Source organism: Pteropus medius, unplaced genomic scaffold, assembly GCF_902729225.1.
Source record: "Pteropus medius unplaced genomic scaffold, Ma_sr-lr_union100, whole genome shotgun sequence".
Lineage (NCBI taxonomy): Eukaryota > Metazoa > Chordata > Mammalia > Chiroptera > Pteropodidae > Pteropus > Pteropus medius.
Genome location: NW_024342473.1, coordinates 2,490,460 through 2,509,275, shown reverse-complemented (window position 1 = coordinate 2,509,275; position 18,816 = coordinate 2,490,460). Strand labels below are relative to the sequence as shown.

Sequence of the window (18,816 nt, the reverse complement as noted above, 5' to 3'; positions counted from 1 at the left end):
AGATAAACAAATTGTGGTACATCCACACAATGATAAACTACTCGGCAGTAAAAAAGATCGAATTATTGATACATACAAGTCTAAAAGAATCCAACCTCAATAGGTTATATACTATATAACTCCATTTATACATTTTCAAAAAAGACAAAATTATAATGATAGAGAAAAGATCAGTGGTTACCAGGAGTTGAAGGAAAGGGTATGACTTATAAAGAAATAGTACTGGGAGTTTTTTAATGGGATGGAATGTTCTGTATCCTGATTGTAATGGTGGCTATACAAATTTTCACATGTGTTAAAATTCAAAGTATTGTACATCAAAGAAAAAGTCAATTTTACTGTATGATAATTTAGAAAGTAAAATTTTTAAAAGTCAGTTTACTATTCAAAATAAAAATAGTAATGTATTGTTGGGTTCTTAACATATGCAGAAGTAAAATAAATGACAATAATTGCACAAAGGCCAGGAGGGGATAAATAAAAGTTTTTATAAAAAAGTATAAAAGGAAAGTAAATTATAAATAGTAAGAAACTACATGAAGATTACAAATTATTACTATTTTTAAGAACTACAATTCTACAGTTTATTCTCTTTCCTCTCTCTCTCAATATAGATACACATACATATATATATTCTCTGTGTGTGTGTGTGTGTGTGTGTGTATCAAATAAGGACAAGTAATATCAGTGAAAATGAAAAGAGGATAGATTTAAAAAATATTGGAAAGGTAGAATCAATAGATTTTTGGTATTCAGGCCTTCCATTTCTCCAAGTATGGTGAACCCTGTCTGCTGAAAACACTAAATAAGAAATACTTCTTTCAAAATACATTAATAAGCCAACAGAGATAACTTCAGAGGCCAAACTCTAAGTGAAAGTAGGGAGTTGAGTACTTTTACTTTTGCTAAGGACATTTTACTAAGGACATTTGCCTAAACTATAAATGTTGAGCTTCACCAATAAAAGCCTCAGGAGCACAAAAGACAAGAAAAACCTAGTTTCCAACCTACGATCAAAGTTAAAAATGTGTATAAACTATGACTCAGAAATTCCAGGTTTTTACCCAAATTATGTTCTCAATGAGACATGAATACTCTCAGCAGCCCTACTAACAGTAAAAAACAAACAAAAATAAAACACAAACTTAAAATAACTCCAATGTCTATTAGAATAAATTGATTTATTCACACAGGAAAATGAAATACACTACATGCAATGACATAGATGTGCATCTCAAGAATATTACTCTCAAGTGAAAAAAAGGGAAGTCAATAAAAACATATAAATACGGTCACATTTATAGTTTGTCTTCCTACACATCTGAGACAGCTCTGAGGGAAATGATAAACACAAAATTCCAGATAATGATTATCTTTAAGGGATGGAAAGGAATGGGCCTGGGAAAAAACAATAGAGGTTTCAAAAATATCTGTAATCAGTTTTAAACATTCTTTTATCTAATCGACATTTAATAAAAATCCTAAACAAAAAAATTAGGACAATCAAAATACATCAAGTTCATTTAAAAGCCTCTCAGTAGTCTTTAGACATGTTAAACCATCTTAAAACAGTTGTACTGTGTTTGCCTTAATCCCCCATATAAAATTAGACAGCCAAAATCTATTGATTCTACCTTTCCAATATTTTTCAAATCTATCCTCTTTTCATTTTCACTGATATTACTCTAAGACGTTCAGGTCCTCAAAATCTCTAAGACTACTGAAATAACCTCTAAACAGGTCTTCTTGACATGACAAATCCCCCCCTTTAAAACCTCCTTAAAAGTGAACCAAGTTATCTTTCTAAAATTCAAGTCACATATCCTCTCTTTCCTATCAAATTTTTTCTATAGCTCATAGATGACTCAGTACAGGATAAAATGGCCTTCTCTGGTCTGGCATAGGCAGCCTTATTTCAACTCTCACTGTATCCATATCTCATCCCTTTCCCTTATTCTCTTAAACCACCCTAAATTCTAATCCCCCAGACTACTCACAATACCCTGAATAATACATCTTCAATCATCTGTATTATTCATGCAATCTCAAATATGCTTCCTATGCATATTCTTTGCATGTACCAGACTCATACTTTAAAATTCACTTCAATTTTTTCTTCTTTATGATGCTTTTTCCAATGTTCAATCTATCAAAAATTCCAGCTCAACACCTTCTCTAAGCTGGAAGAGGAGTAAAACTCTCACCACAACTCTCCAAATACCTTAATTAAACCTCCTTCATGATGTTTATAACCTTCCACTTGGTATTACAATTTGATATGTATACTTTATCTCCTCTTCCAGTCTAAGCTCCTTTTAAACAAAAATTCTTTTAATTCCTCGCACAATATTAATTTATAATGTTAGTATGTTTTTATAATATTCTGGAATATTTTATATTATTCTATATTATAATATATTCTGAACATTCATTTAATCTGGGGACTAAATTAAAATTAAGTTATTCCAAATCTAATTTATATAAAAAAAAAAGTCATAATATAAAGCTTCAAGAGAACACTGTTATGAAATTAGACCTTAGGTGAGTTTATACTAAGTGTAGTGGTATGAAATTTTGTCTACAGTTTAATAATTTCAAGGGCTTTTCTAAAAAGAGTTCTGGTGAATTTAATTGGTATGCAAATTAGAATTCTGAAACTCCAGTGCATTTACCATGACCTGAAATAAATGCTTCCGAAGTAGATGAACAATATATGCCAAAGGGATATTCTGCTCCTTAGCTACATTTTTGGCTTATTATAAAAAGTTCAACAAGACACTCATCCAGGATGATTTCTCTTGAGGACGAAGAGAAAAGCTGACTTAAATAAGTTTAATATAGCTGAGGGCCTCATAAAACCTTGACTACTGCTAAACGAATTAACTATGAAGAATAACCTCCCCATGACTCCCAAGAAAGAAGTCTTTCCATTTCTTATCCATGTATTTTATTGATGATACAAGCAACTAAAAGCTATTATATTGGATCCTAATGAATTATATTAAGAATTCAAATACAGGCCAGTTAAAAATTAAACCCAAATCAGAAACTCGCTATCATTTTTCTATTCGAAGACAGGTTTGGTGGTATTATTTTCCTGACAAACTATCCCCTCTCCTTCATTACCTATAACAAATTTATTCCTTCCTTCTACAAATTTCAAAGTTATGTCCTATTATTATGTCTTTTAGAACCTTGAATTTTGGTTCATTCCTTAGTATCTTCTTCAATCTCATCCTACAAGGATTCATTAGAATTGTTTTTCTTCACAGGTACATTTTATGTACTTCACAGTACATTTTAATATTGCTAAGCAATGAGTTAATATTTATTTATGACTAACCACTACATACATAAGGAAATTTGACACACGAAAGGATTTTTTTTAAATTACTGATATCCATATTGTTATACTTCATTGCTAGTGTTTTTGCACATATGTACAGTACTAGATAAAGCAATGACTCTAGAACACGCACTTTCAGAAAAAGTTATCTACCACTTCCAAATATAAATACAACTGCAGTATCTTGACAAGGAATCTGCAAGGTTCTGAATTAAACTCGGTCCCCTCTATGATCATCTATTTAAAATTCTTCTCTCTTTAAAGTCATTCTAAAAAATGATGCTATTTCTGCATGAATAAAAGCTACCATTAACAGTTATGGCATTTCCCTAATAGCAGTTTTGTCACATTTTCATTTTTAATATCTATGCTCAAATTCTATGCTTATGTAACTTTCTTATAAGAAATAACATCTTTTAGATTTTTTTTTTTACTTAGAAACACTGAAACAAATTATTTTGTAACCAAACTCTTACCTGAATAATTGTGGCCAATATATTTACATAATTACTTTCAGTCTGATAGAGCTCTTTTGCAACTTGCCACCTGGCTGACTGCTTTGAAGGAAGCGGAGTGGAATTTTTAGAAGACTTAGTACAAGACTTTGGTGTTTCTAAAAGGTAAAAAGTAGGAATGATTTAAAATGGAGGCCAGAAATAAGTACCCAACATTGTACAAATAAAACGGAAAAAAAGGAAGTATACCTACTCTTCTAAATATACCACCATAAAGATAGATTTTCATTAAAATAAAATTTCATCATAAGCTGAGGCCAGAAAAAAACAATAATCATCAAAAATATCAATGACTCCGAATTGACATTTTATGAAATAAATGACCTGTACTCTTCAAAAATGTCAAAGTTATTGAAAACAAAGATTGAGGAACTGTTCCAGATTAGAAGAGACTAACTAGAAAGAGATAACATAACCTGTGATACTGGATTGGATCCTAGAACAGAAAAAATGAACTTTGCTAAAAAAGACATTAGGACATTAGTGGAACAACTGGCAAAATCAAAAGGTCTGAGTAGATCACAGTATTAATGATGATTTCCTAATTATTAATACTTGTATTTTAGTTAAACAAGGAATGTCCCTATATTCTGGAAAATACAAATTTAAGTATTCAGAGGTAAAGGCACATCACATCTGCAATTAATTCTCAAACACTACAGATATAAAAAATATGTGTGTGTAGAAAAGAGAGAAAAAGAATATGAATGAATGAATGAATGTTAAAGCAAACATGGCAGAATATTTCCAATTGGGAAGTCTGAGTAGAGAGTACAAGAATCTTTGTACGATTTTTGTAGGTTTTTTGCTAACTGAAATTTCTAAATAAAAGCTTAAATAATAAAATGGAAAGCAATGTACAGAAACATTTAACTTAAAAAGGGAGGAAAACGTTGTTATGATTACAATAATAAAAAGCTTTTTATATACATGGAGAAAGCCTCCCTCAAAAAAGTCCAACATCAACTACAAATTCTTTGCTACTTCAAAGTATCTTAACATAATATAAAACATCCAGTCCAGCCTAAAGTGTCAGGAAGATGTGTTAGTATATTTTCTACGTATTTCAAGGAAAATTTTTAAAAATGAAATTTTATAAAAGCTTATTTTCTTACTATCAATATGGTTAGAATATTTCAACATTATATACAGAACTTCCTAATAAGTTTTTCAACAGGAAAAGGAATGTATTACATTTAATAAAATGACATGAAGAAAGACACTATATAGTCCCAGTATATCAGTTTTACTCAATGAAAACTAATTTTAAGCATTAGTAAAACAATCAAGTATACTATAGAGTTGTGAATGCTTTTTAAAAATAACAGACTTCCAAGAACTTCATACTTCCTGTGTTATTTCAGGCTACTTTCACCAGACTAAGGAACCTCTACCATTAAAGGATACTTTAAGGGGTGGGGGAGGGGAAATTGATGTACACTGATCTAATTTACTTACTCTGTCTAGGCAGTAATCTACAAACTGGGGATTCTATTATATAGAGCAGCAGTCCCCAACCTTTTAGGCACCAGAGATCGGTGCTCCTATGAGAATCTAATGCCTGATGATCTCAGGTGGAGCCGAGGCGGTGATACAAGTGCTAGAGAGAGGCTGAAAATAAGATAAAGCTTCTGTTCACAAGTCTCCCTGCTGCTCACCTCCTGCTGTGCAGCCCAAGGGTTGGGGACCCCTGATAGAGTATCTAATATATTATTATAGTTGACATGTCTGGTTTCTTTCATGGTTCATTTTCCTTTCCTGTCCCCTAAATTGCATATACTAGCTTCAGTCATTTATGATCAGGTCTTACCATCCCATGCTCACACTGTCCACAATTAAAGAACCAGTAAATTCTCTGATCTATCTCCAAACTGCGCTTATGCGACAGAAGTGTGGGCTACCCCTCTCTTTTGCTGCTTCTCCCAGCCAAATAGGCTAATCCTGACCCCCTTAAAACCCTGACTCAGATTTCTTGTCACTGGTCAACTATCCTGAGAATTCCTCCTGAGTTCAAGACAAGGTGACCCTAGCAGAAGCTCAGGCTCAGAGAGACAGAAACAGTATAGTGGGGGGAATGGGCAGAGGACAGGAAGGGGCAGACCCAGGCCCAAATTCGAGCTTTGTGTCAACAGTTGAGCATCTTGAACACACATAACCTTCCAGGCTTCAATCCACTCAAATATTAAAAAAATAATAAAAAATAAATTTGTTAAAAAACCATAATCATAATCTAATCATAATCATAATCCCCTGCGCAAGCACCCGGTTCAATTTTTCCAAATGCCTACTATACATTACTACCTCAATTTAACCTGGATTTTCTCTAAACCTGCACTATTTTCCTCCAAAATATGAACTTCCTATTTTTGCCAAGGTAACATTACTTCCATTTAATATTTTGCCAATATCTCCTCTTATCCTCTTCCTATCACTCCATTCTATCAATATTTCCCCAGTGCTTCTTCCTTTTCTTTCCAACCATCACCACTCCTGGTTCAAGACCTTATCTCGTGGCCCAAGTCACTGCAGATTACTTCATGGTCTGACAATCTATTCATTCCCTCCTCCTAAACATTCTTCAGAATAATCCACTATAAATTACCTACTCCATTACTCAGCTGCTCAAGTTTCTAAAGATCATGGTTGATGACAATATAAAGACATGACAATCTGATTTCAAATCCTATAATATTAGACCCCAATTAACCTTTCTAATTATTTCTCCTCCATACACCAAGCAAACTGACTTACTATTCCCTGAAAACTCAATTTGTATACTGTATTCTTGCTCCTCTTATATTCTCAAATCCACCTCAGTATTCTGGGCCTACCTTAAAGTGACTTTCCTTCCATGAATATTTAGAGAATACTTACTCAGTACTAAGCACTGAAAATAAAGCAAAGAATAAGACAGATGAGGTTATTTTTCTCCTAAAGCTTACATTTTGGTGAAGCAAATAAAGAAGTAAACAAAAAATATAATTTCTAATAGTGCTAACTACTACTGAAGACAACCAAGTAGTGGGTTGGTAGGAAGGAGTGGTGGAACAGGGACTTAGCTTTACAGAGAATCCAACAGGATTTCTTTAAGATGGAAAAAGCAAGTATAACATTCCTGAGCTAGGGATGTAGTAAAACTATCCAAAGAATAAAAGTGTGACTGAAGCTTAGAGAGTATTATCGACAAGCATGAGACTACATGAGGTGAGGAAGGATTACATTAAGAACATGACAACTACAAAGCCTAAATGACTTTAAGCAGAAGAGTGGCATGATCTAATTTAGTTTTGCAGACAATAAGTGCTACATGTAAAAAAGCAAAAATGGATATAGAGAGACCATTTAGGAGACCACTGTAATTGTCTACGAGAGATCCTTTCTACAGAAAAAGCTGATAAAGAATGGCAAATAGTGTTGAAAGTGATAGAATCAATAGTTCTAATTCAATTACGTTAAGTTTAAGATGTGAACAAGGAGATATCAAGCAGGCAGCTGGACAAGGAAGATGACAAATTTTGGAAGCATCAGCATATAAATGTTAAAGCCATGGAATTAAATGAGACCATTTTGGGGAGAACAAAATAAAGAAGAAATGACTCAGAAATAACATTCAACATTTAGAGTTTGAGAGAGAAGTTAGGCAAAGGAGAATGAGAAATAAGTAATGTACAAAAGCAAGAGAAAAAAAATGTGTCCAGGAATGAGTAGCTGTTAATGTACTTAATGCTCTTGATTGCATAAAAACTGTCAGTCTCCCCAGCAAGAGCAATTTCACATTGAAGCTGGACTAAAGTTCAACTGGAATGGGTTAAAAAAACAATGAAAAGCAAGGAAGTGAGACAATTAATCAAGGTAATTCTTTGAAGAGTACTAACATTACTGGGAAGAGAGAAATGTAGTAAGTGGAGAGTGTAATGTGATCAAGGGAAGGTTTTGATTGTTTCTTAAATCTAGAAAATATAACATATTTGTGTTCAGACTAAAAAACAAAAATAAAGGGAAAAACTGATGATCAACACAGAAGAGTTAACTGTAAAAGCCTTCTTGTATCAGTTGAGAACAAAGTGAACTTGCCCTCCTGACTTCACTGTACCTATTTTGTCCATAATTCATGTGAATCTGTGATTTTCTTTCGCTAATGCTAAGAATTTACTTTTTGAACAGCTCCATCATTTTCTAGCTGTGTGACCCTAAACAAGTTACTTCTCTAACCTTAGTCATCTTTAAAATAGAAGTAAAACCTATCTTATAAATATACAAAACATAAAAAGCACTTAGCATATAGTAAGCAATCATTAATGGAAGCATTTTCATGTCCCTTTTCTCCTCAGCTAGAACAAAGGTAATTAGAGGCAGAGCTTTTCATATTCTCTACAGTACAGATTTAACCATATACTCTAATAAATATTCCATCCCACTAACTTTTATAAAGATCAATTTTTAAAATGTGAATTACCTCCATAGTTAATGCTAGATCCTGGCGTGTTGGAGATATCTAGAAGTGACCCTATAGAAAGGGAATGTTCAGCTGACGGGCGCTTACGGGGAGGAAAAGGTGACAAATCTGTCTCTCTTGAAAGCTGAGCAAGCGTCTCTTTTAAACGACGTCTTTTGCGATTACTGTTTGGAGTATTTAGGGAAAGCAGTGAGACTGATTTCTTGAGCTCAGGTGTATTAGCCTGCAATCAAAAGCACAAAAGCTCAGTTTTACTCTCATAGTTCTTTACTGAGACAGGAACAAAAGATAAATACATTTATAAGTCTGACAAAATCTGGATTTTGCACAATAATTTTACAATAATTCAGAAGCTTCATAAAACATAATAAGGGACCACTGTAGCATCTAATCCCTAGCATCTCATTTTTTTCTTCATAGCACTATCACCATTACATATTCATCTGGAAGCTTGTTTACTGTCTATTCCTGTTAGGCCATAAACTCCAGGAAGGCAGGAACCATTCATATTTTGTTCACTGTATCCCTACCGTTTAGCACAGTGCTAGACATAGTGTTCTCTGATATTTGTCAAATAACACTTGATTTTAAGAGCCCTCTCCCAAAAATCTAAAGCATTTTTAACCTTAAATTGAGAATAGTCTGAAGAGAACAGAGTATGTTTAGATTTTTTAAATGTTTTCTGTTTAGATTTTAAAGAAACTCATCTTCAATATTCCATTTAAAATTATTAAATCCCAAACTGCAGTAAATCTTCCCTTAAAGCCTGCTTCTATAGTTCTATGCCACATTTGGTTGGATGAATGATACTGCTATTTACCAAGATCTAGCATGAAGGCTAAAGTTTCCTTGCCTACATTCTACTTCAGTCATTTTTTTAATGACGACCTACCCTTAATATTCAATGGCCCCTAATACTTAAAGGATAAAATCCAAACCTTTTTAACATACTAAAAACTTCTTGATTCTGACCACCTTTAAGTAAGCTTTACCTGCTGTCCTTTCTTTCCCACACTCTTTTCTAAAGCCATAATAAACTATTTGCTATTTTAATGTACTCTCAAGCTTTCATACCTTCTCCTACCTGCTGTCTAACTTGAATGTCCTTACCAGGTTAGTCTAATATGTTAGCTCAACATTTATTTGCTCTTTTCAATCCTGCCTGAGTCTCTTGGAGTGAAGCTAATTAGAACACATTACTTAAATATAGAATATGTCCTTCTGCTCTGTAACTGTTTTCATATCTTTCCCTTAAGGTTCTAAGTTTCCGAAGACAGTGATGTTGTTCACAACAGTATCACCAAGTATTAGCAGAGAATATATGAGATTAAAATGACATTCTTTAGATTGAATGGTTTCACTTATATCTACATAGACTAAGACTATTATTATTCATTATCCAATTGTTTAATTACTCTCAAATTCCTAAACATGATGTAAAAGATGATCTATATGCTAATTATACCATGTTCTTTTTGGATAGAAAAGTATCATATTTATATAATAAAATTTGTAGAACAAATGACTAAGGTACAAAAGAAAAAAACATACCTTTTCATATAAGTACATAGTTTCTCCAGCTCGGGCATCCATTTGAATGCTCCCCCAGAACCACTAAGTGAGAGAAAGAACATTTTAATTAAGAATTTACCTATCAGAAAAGCTATGAGTAACATTTTTAGAAAACCAATCTTATTCTAGAATTACTTGCCTCTTGCTTGACAACATAAAGTTTCTTTGAAGGTTCAAATGGAAGTTCTTTTATTATATTCTCTTCAACTATTAGGTGAGTGCATCTTTCATCTCCAACAGGTAAATATTTACCTCCTAAAGAGGAATGCATACAAGCATGAATATGGCAACCTACTTATCTCCAAACCCAAATTTTTAAAGAGGCATATTCACCAGGAAGTGACTAGGCAGGAGTAAGGAATACAATATATATAACTTTTATGCTAAATTCTACCTTGCATTTCAGTCATTTCTTCCATATTGGTTTTCTCTTCATCTGAAAATCCCAGGAAACTTAAAATGCAATCTTGAAAAGCAGGAACTTTAAATTCATTTCTAAAGTCATCAACTGATGCACGGAAATCCCTAAAAACAAAACATATTCTTTAATTAGGTAGATCATTGTATAATCTAAAGGAATTCTCAAGGTTTTAGCATAATCCATTTACTGAAAATATTTTATATCTGGACCTTAAGTGTTCACAAAAACTTCAGTTAAAAAACAAAACTGATGTGTTCTCAGTCATCTTGAAGTAACTTGAGACAAAATTTGACATGGTAATCCTTACAAGATTCAATCCCCTGCTCTGTACATGAAATTTTATTTATATTCTAGAGGTTCTACAGTTTCATAAAATCTTAAGTAATGAAGAAGTACAATGGCAAGTACAATTATGAGGTTGGAAAGCTTAAAAAGGTTATGAATTGCAATCACCACTTAAAATGTAACCAAACATAAAATAAGAAAAAAATACAACACAATCCAAACATCCAGATGCATCGTTATTACCTAATAATTTTAGAATGTTTATTATAATCAAAATTATTTCACAAGGTAAAGTCCAAAGATATAGATATTTTTCAATTTTTAATTTTCTATAATTTTTTTTTTTATAACTTTGCTCCTCTCACTATTTCCTAAGCTACCCAAAGACTGAATCCATTTTTTCTATACTGTTTATAAACTTAGAGTTTGGGGCACATGGGTTTATCTTTATAATATGTTTAATTCACATAATGAACTACTAAATTTCTAAACGCTTACTGTTCATTTCGCCTTTCCCAAGCTTTATAAATCCATTCTGGCTTCATAATTGGAGTACCCAGGCTCACAGCAATCTATGAATATAAACATTAACTACGATTAATATTTACTCTAAATAACTGCATTCATGAAAGTTCTAAGCAATGATATACATACTTTTTTGCATAGTTTTAGATCATTGTTCATCTGCTTTGTAACAAATATAAAATTTTTCTAAAAACTGTCTCTCAATCATACAACTTAGATTAAAATAACTTTAACACTACAGAAGAAAGTATCTGATTAAGTAACTAAAAACTTCAGTATGAATTAGGATATATACCTCCCAGGAATTCAACAGTACACTAAAATTACCATTTGCTGCATAAATATACTGATGGAGAGTGGGAACAAAGTGATAAACTCTTCTTAAGATATATATGCTAGTGCAATCTTAAATCAAGATTTTTATCCTAATAAAAGCACTTTATCCTATTCATTAATAAGTTTCACAAGTTAAATCTTAGAACCATTTTATAAGAACATAGCTCTGCTCTGTTCTTATAAAGTCCAAGAATAAAATATTTGTTCTCCTTGCTTCCTGACTCCTCATTCGCCAATGATCATAGTAAGCTTTGCTAATATTATTCATCTATCTGAAATATTATCCATCTACCAACTTCCACAATCCTACTCATTTTTTCAGACCCAACCTCCTTAAAATCTTTTTTTTTTACTAGTTTTATTGTTTCACCTTTCTTCATCGGATCTACAATCTTTCATAATTAATATTAAGTGGTATAAAAAAAGTGGTCAGTATTTATATTTTCCCAAGATAGATAGCCAGTTAAATAGATAGCCAGTTCTTAAAATCTAAGAGACCACACTCCTACAATTAAAAATTTTTACTAAATGTACAGATAGCAAAAACTGAACTTTTGATCTTTAATAAATTGTGGGAGAAAGAGAAGAGAGTGCTATTATATGCATTCCAAAATGATGCTATATTGAAATACACAAAAATACCCAAGTTTACCTACCCTGAATTTTTCTCCTTGCGTACAATTTGCCACCAAATGTGTAACTTTCGAATTAAAGTCTTTTCGAATAACTCCACCCATATGATGAACCAACGTCACCAATCTGACCTCAAAAAATTAAGCAACATTGACTATGATTAATTTACACAAAATTTTAAACTATGCTTGCAATTCATTTACCATTTACTGAATACGTTTTATTTATAAGGTACATAACAGAAACTTTTCTAGAGATACAAATTTTATGTTAAAAAAATTAAAGACTCATTTGCTTTATTGGCACAGACAAAAACTTAGTAATAAGCTAGTAAAGATAGTCGCACAAAACTAAGTTAATTAAACTGGCTTTCATACAGCCCTATTACTTTTTTTTTTTTTTAACACCAGGTTACATAATATCAAGATTCTTCCCACAAAATTAGAGTAGTATCCCATTAGCTCCAACACAGAAAATTTTATATGTCAAAGGAAAAAGCCTCTACGAATTCTCTAGGGCAGTAAAGTACTTTAAGGCTAGACTTGTCTAAAAAAATTGTAATGTGTGAACAAAAACTTCAAATACTGTGGTTGATATGATACCTAACAAAAGACAATTTAAACAGATCAGTTAAGAAGCTTTTCTGTTAACTCATATGCCAGTCATCCTAGACAAAATATTTGTTTCTTTACCAGATTCTTCAGAATGTTTCTTCAAAAAATTTAAAACCTGGTATAGTCATAGTAATTTCTCCTTCGAAATCTTAAAAATAAAACCATGATACAACTACCAAAAAAAACAAACAGCCAATTTAAAATTTATTTTGATGGAAAAAATATCCTTTGAATAGAATGTTTCAAAATACTTACTAGTTCTTCTTTCTTCCTGAATCCAGTAAAACACAGTACTAGATTCATCATGCTTGTACAATAGAGTGGACGACATGAAAATGGCAAAGGCTGAAGAATAAAATTTAAAACCTGTGAGCTTTCTTTACAGTAGAAAATAGAATATATCTTTCTCAGGCTAAACATATTACCCCTCTTACCAATCAACTTTCCCAATCCAAAGATTTACCTGCATTTTTCAATATGCAATAAAAAATAGCATGACAGATTGCAAGTTTCACAATAAAAAAACTTCCCATGATTCCCAAATTATACACACTTTATGATCGGCAAATTAAACATAAATATTTATATTCAAATTCTTAGTTCCAAATGTACTTTGACACATATGAAGTATCATATTTTTAAAAAATAAAAAGTAATTTTATTTTTTAATTACAGTTGGCATACAATATTATATTAGTTTCAGGTGTATAACATGGTAATCAGACACTTATATAACTTATGAAGTGATCACCCCAATAAATCTAGTACCCATCTGACACCATGCAGTTATGACAATATTATTGACAATATTCTTTATGCTATACTTTATATCCCCATGACTATCAAGTATTATCTATAGAAAAGACTTCGGACTCCTACACTAATGTAAATGCTCCCAATTAAAGTTAAAACAGATCAGACATTTTATAGTAAATCCCAGGTGTGTAACACATATTTGAACCAAATATGATTCCAATTTTTGAGATTAAAAAAGTAATTGGGAAATGATTTAACCACTAGTTTTACATACATACACATATATATATATCAGAGAATGGTTTTAAAAAATATATATTTAATTACCACTATTATGCAAGATTATTTTTCATAATTTTGGTCTTTAAAATTTTTATTTGGTTTTTTGAAAGCAACATCTCTAAATCAAAACCAAGAATTAAAGATTATCGTGTGGTTATTACTAATATCTATAACAAAAGAAGTAGAATGACCTAAGCAATATTAAATTAATAAGGCAAGCTTAAGAACAGCAAAATATAGCAATAAGACCGAAGAATAAGGACTAATAACTACAACTCTTATATTGAAATGCTATTTAAGCATAAAAAGTTAGTTATTTCCTTGATTTTAAGTAATGTACTAACTGATAAAAATGGAAATGTGGTTTCTGTTCCGTTTGGAGGAAAACATATGTGTATACATTTATGGAATCCAAGTTTAGCAAATTATTTCTTCCCAAGATACTGCAGATAGTAAGATATATGTACATATACATATGTATATATGTAGACACTAATACATATTATATACACACACAAATACACAGTTGTTATTGTTTAACTTTCAAAGGTCTTAGGTTTTCACCGCTAAGAATTACAATAGAATTATATATTAGAATTATTATATTAGTCTCTAGTATTCCTATTCTAAATTATTTCATACTCTCAACAATTAACAGGATTTTTCTGCATATTAATTTTCACAACACTCATTAGTAAAAATTTGACCTTCAAAAGTCATAAAAAAAAGTATATTCTTACCTCTCCTTTTTGTGCACAGTTTAATACAACTGGTGGTCCAATGACTCTACAATCAGTTTTGTATAACTCATGAAAGACAGGATCCTGGAAGTCCATGACTATGAATACATTTTCAAATTCTGGAGAATCCAAACTTTCAAATTCTTCCACTGATTCCATCTTTACAAATGGCACTTTAATTTCCTTGATTTTTTCATGCAGTTATTAGGAATAAAATTTACATATTATAAAATTAACTCATACAACTCTCTAAATAAGACCTAAAAATCAATTCAATATCAACATTATTTTTATATTTACAGAAAACTTAAGTTTTAAATCATACGATAATGAGCATTATACTTAATAGTGAATAGCTATTTCTTTACTTACTTGTATTTATATATATATATATATCTCCATCTACATTAAGATCTTAAATTTTGAAGATTAATATTATAGAGGCATAAGTTTCTAATTTGACTTAGTAGTCATTATAAATCATCTAGTATGCATATAAAATAAAAATAATGAACTTAAGTATATACATTTTGATAAAAGGATGCATTAGGAAGATATCCACTACTGCTTTATATTCTGACCGAGAAAATGATGCCACACATTGTGCAAATTGTCATCAGAAAAATAGAAAAAATAGTATGGTACTTCCTATCTACAAAAAGGATGTATATTAACTTAATCATTTCAGTATATATAAGGAAAATAAGAGAAAGATGTGAAATATATAGGCAGTTGTATAGCACAGCAAAACATAGGATGTAAAAAGGCAAATTACTGTTTACCACTTTATACTGTATTTCTTTGAAAAAGAATGAAGATATTTAAGTAACTGTATGACTCCTGTGTAAAAGAGAAGCATTTAAAAAATTTTGAATGGGTCAATAAATTATTTGGGCTTTATTTGTTAGATTGATGTGACAGGCTGAATTATGTACCCACTAAATTCATGTTGAAGCCGAAACCTCCTGTACCTTAGAATGTGACTGTATTTGGAGACAGGGCCTTTCAAGAAGTAATTAAGGTTAAATGAGGTCACAAGGGTGGGCCCTAATTCAATCTGACATCTCTCCTTATAAGAGAAATCTGGAGACACAAAAGAGATACCAGGGATGTGCATGCACATAAGTGAAGACATAGCAGGAAAGTGGAGGCCACCTACAAGCCAAGAGGAAAGGCCTCAAGAGAAATCAAACCTGCCAATAACTTGACTGGCCTTCTAGGCCCAGGAACTGTGAGAAAATACATTTCTGTTGTTTAAGCCACTGACTTTGTGGTATTTTGTTATGGCAGCCCTCAGAAACTATTACAACTAGTATATAGAATTAGATATATTTCATATGCTGAGGCAAATTCCCTGATGATTGTCAATTATAATTTATAATTTTAAAAATAAAGCAAGAATTAAGAATAAATATATAATTAAGGAAAAAAAGATAGAGTTTAAAGTAAAATATCAGATATTTGTAAATACATGTCATTTAAATTTAACAATGCCAAATTACTTTACAAGGATTTCATTATTTTCCACATATGCTATAGTTTGGGGTTTTAGAAACACCCAAATTTTAAAAATAAATACAAAATAATTTCTATTCATCTAGCTTCAGAATGCACAAAATATACTTTGTGCCTAATTGAAGTCCAATCACCATAAGTGGAATATAAGAATACAATTAAGGGAAGTGCAGCATGCCACATGCAATGAAATGCTTGACCTACCATATTAACAACAGTTTTTATTAATTTTTCATCCGATTTTCCGGGACAAGTTTCTTTTATCTTTATAACAGGGACATCCATTATTTTAATAGTCTGTGGAAAAGAGACTTAAGTATGAGATTAAGAAAGCTATAAAATTATATACACATTGGTGGAAGAAAAACAATCCTTTAAAAAATATATAAACTAAAACTCCATACCTTTAAGGCATTTATCAGTTCTTCTTGTTTAGCAGCTTCTTGAACCAATATCACTCTTGTTTCAATCTGAGGCATTTCTTCTATTAAAATTAAAAGTGTTAAAACTTTATCAGGAATTAACATCAAAATCAGTAGTTCCTGATGCATTTTTTGGCTATTATCTGGTATGTTTTCAATCTTTGAGAGCATAACATTCTCTAAAATTAAATATATTTAATTCTCGGCTTATTGAAATTTTGGTCACATATTTAAGAGGAAGACAAAACATACCGTAGCAGAGTATACAAACATCAGCACTCCCTTAAAAGCCAAAGAAAGTATTCATTATCTTGCAGTCATTTTCTTCAACAGTGCATGGACTTTAGGAAAGATCCATTTATATAGTGGGGTAAGGGAAAAAGTGTCTCTTCACCTAACCAATCATAACTGAATACAATCTCGCTAAAAATGTTGCACCTAGATTGCAATATCCAACAATAAGATGCCTTCCTCTTCAAAGGTAGAAAGCATTAATCCAAACAATAATCAAAAATCTACATAGTGTAAAGAGTTTCTGTCAAATATTTACTGAATATGTACTCTAGCTTTAACAGTATTACAGTTAAACCATAAGAAACTCTAAGTTTAGGATTAAAATAATTAATGTTTTAAGCAGATTTACCTTCAACGTATGAAGTAGGTCCAATAAATAAGTTTTCTTTAGAAGTTTCAGTAACTTTAGAATCAAAAATGGAGGAGTCTGCCAAACTTGTCCTCCCAGTGGTGGATGTTAATCCGCTATCGTCAGCCATTGTTTATACTCTTCAAAGTTGGCTTAAAAATAAAATTTGAATAAAAATACATGTAACAAACATGACCATTGGGCAAAACTAATCATAAGAGGCTCTACTTTTATACTAGAATCTATAAAAAGCATCGTTACCCATTTTTCTTAATATTGAGCCAAAGAAAGTCTCTCAACTTCTCTGAGCCTGTTTCCTCTTCTATGAAACAAAATACTAATACCTGACTCATAGGAATACAATAAAAACATCAATGCAGCAAAAGTACTCAGAACTTTACCTGACATAATGAACACTCAAAAGGTACTCATAAATATTATTCTACCTCCCTCCTCTACACCTTTGCCTTCAGCCAACCTATTTCTCTTCCTATATTCATTTATATACCACCACTTAAATACCATCTATATACCACCATCATCCCCCAAACAATCCCTTACTCTTTCCTTTACTATCTTGTCCGCCCTCCCCCAAATTCCTATCAATCCCATCTCAAGTATTTGTGGGACTTGGCCCTTCTTCTAAGTCCAATGCCACAGTGGTTACCCAGTTAAACAGAAACAGCTTCAAAAAACTTTATCATCTGTTTCTTCAGAGGTCTCTCTCCACATGGTTTTTAGGGGTATGGTCCTAAAATCAAATGTGACCATATCACTTCCCTGCTTAGAACTTCCACATGCACTCTTCCATACATGATCAAGTACAAATTTACCATCCAGTATACAGTTTGGTCCTAGCCTAGCTGAGAAGGTCATTGAACCTCATCTCCTATAATTCCCCCAGTCCACATTTGCTATATGCTCCAGCCACAATGTATTTCTTAGCACTTTTCAAATACAGATCACAATTTATTTCACACCTACTTGCAAGTAATGGTGCTTAATTCTCCATCTATCATGTCTTTCAACTCCCAAAACACCACTTTTTACCATCATCTGTGGATTTCTCTGAACCTCTCATGTGTATTGGTCTGTTCCCTTATCTGTATTTTCACATTACTTTACAAATGTCTCTCCTCTAAAAGAATTAACAATTATGCATGGGTTAGTGCCAATATGTTTATATATATGTATTATATACTTATATATCATATATATATTTATATATATGTGATATGTATATTTCTAGGACTTAAGAATTAAAAAGTTTGGCAAGCAGGGAAAAAAGGAAAAGTTGAACAGATTTTCATCAATTCAAACTGGAGTTTTTATGTAAGTTTATTATCTTGAAGTAAATCCCAGAATATTATCTGGAGGTACATGTCTGATCTAATTTACCCTTGCTTACTTATTCAGGTTAATAAAATATACCAATATCTCCCATCAGATTCTTTGCAAAGTAATAGTTTAGGTAAATTGTATGCTGAGGAGAAACAGTAAGGTATCATTAGCATCATTTCTGGATGGTGATATTGTGTGGATGTGAAGATGTGTACACTAATAACAATAGACCTAAGCACAATTGTTAGGTACACACTTCGAAGTCAAGCAACTCAACCTCCTGTCTCAGTTCTGCACTAAATAGGTAAAGCCTCAGTTACCATATCAGTTAAGAAGATAATAGAATTCAAACCTATTTGTGGTTAAAACTAAACAGATGATGTCCTAAAATGAATGCAAATGATTATTTTTCAT

At 31.7% G+C, this 18,816-nt stretch overlaps 1 protein-coding gene across 5 annotated transcripts in view; it reads right to left on the bottom strand.

Moving 5' to 3' along the window:
* Nucleotides 1–18,816, bottom strand: part of ECT2 (epithelial cell transforming 2) — a 56,529-nt gene that overhangs the window by 36,002 nt on the left and 1,711 nt on the right. For 3 of the 5 annotated variants that reach the window (XM_039865053.1, XM_039865051.1, XM_039865054.1), the window contains exons 2-13: nucleotides 17,062–17,213; nucleotides 16,401–16,480; nucleotides 16,201–16,293; nucleotides 14,482–14,664; nucleotides 12,959–13,048; nucleotides 12,113–12,220; nucleotides 11,094–11,167; nucleotides 10,284–10,414; nucleotides 10,029–10,144; nucleotides 9,869–9,931; nucleotides 8,318–8,540; nucleotides 3,823–3,959 (exon numbers count right to left, since the gene is read on the bottom strand). In XM_039865053.1, coding sequence (XP_039720987.1) covers nucleotides 3,823–3,959; nucleotides 8,318–8,540; nucleotides 9,869–9,931; nucleotides 10,029–10,144; nucleotides 10,284–10,414; nucleotides 11,094–11,167; nucleotides 12,113–12,220; nucleotides 12,959–13,048; nucleotides 14,482–14,664; nucleotides 16,201–16,293; nucleotides 16,401–16,480; nucleotides 17,062–17,191 — 1,428 coding nt within the window. In that variant the 5' untranslated portion in view covers nucleotides 17,192–17,213. Of the gene's footprint in view, nucleotides 1–3,822; nucleotides 3,960–8,317; nucleotides 8,541–9,868; nucleotides 9,932–10,028; nucleotides 10,145–10,283; nucleotides 10,415–11,093; nucleotides 11,168–12,112; nucleotides 12,221–12,958; nucleotides 13,049–14,481; nucleotides 14,665–16,200; nucleotides 16,294–16,400; nucleotides 16,481–17,061; nucleotides 17,214–18,045; nucleotides 18,200–18,816 lie in introns of all 5 variants that reach the window. The other 2 variants (XM_039865052.1, XM_039865056.1) reach the window with 2 other exon arrangements.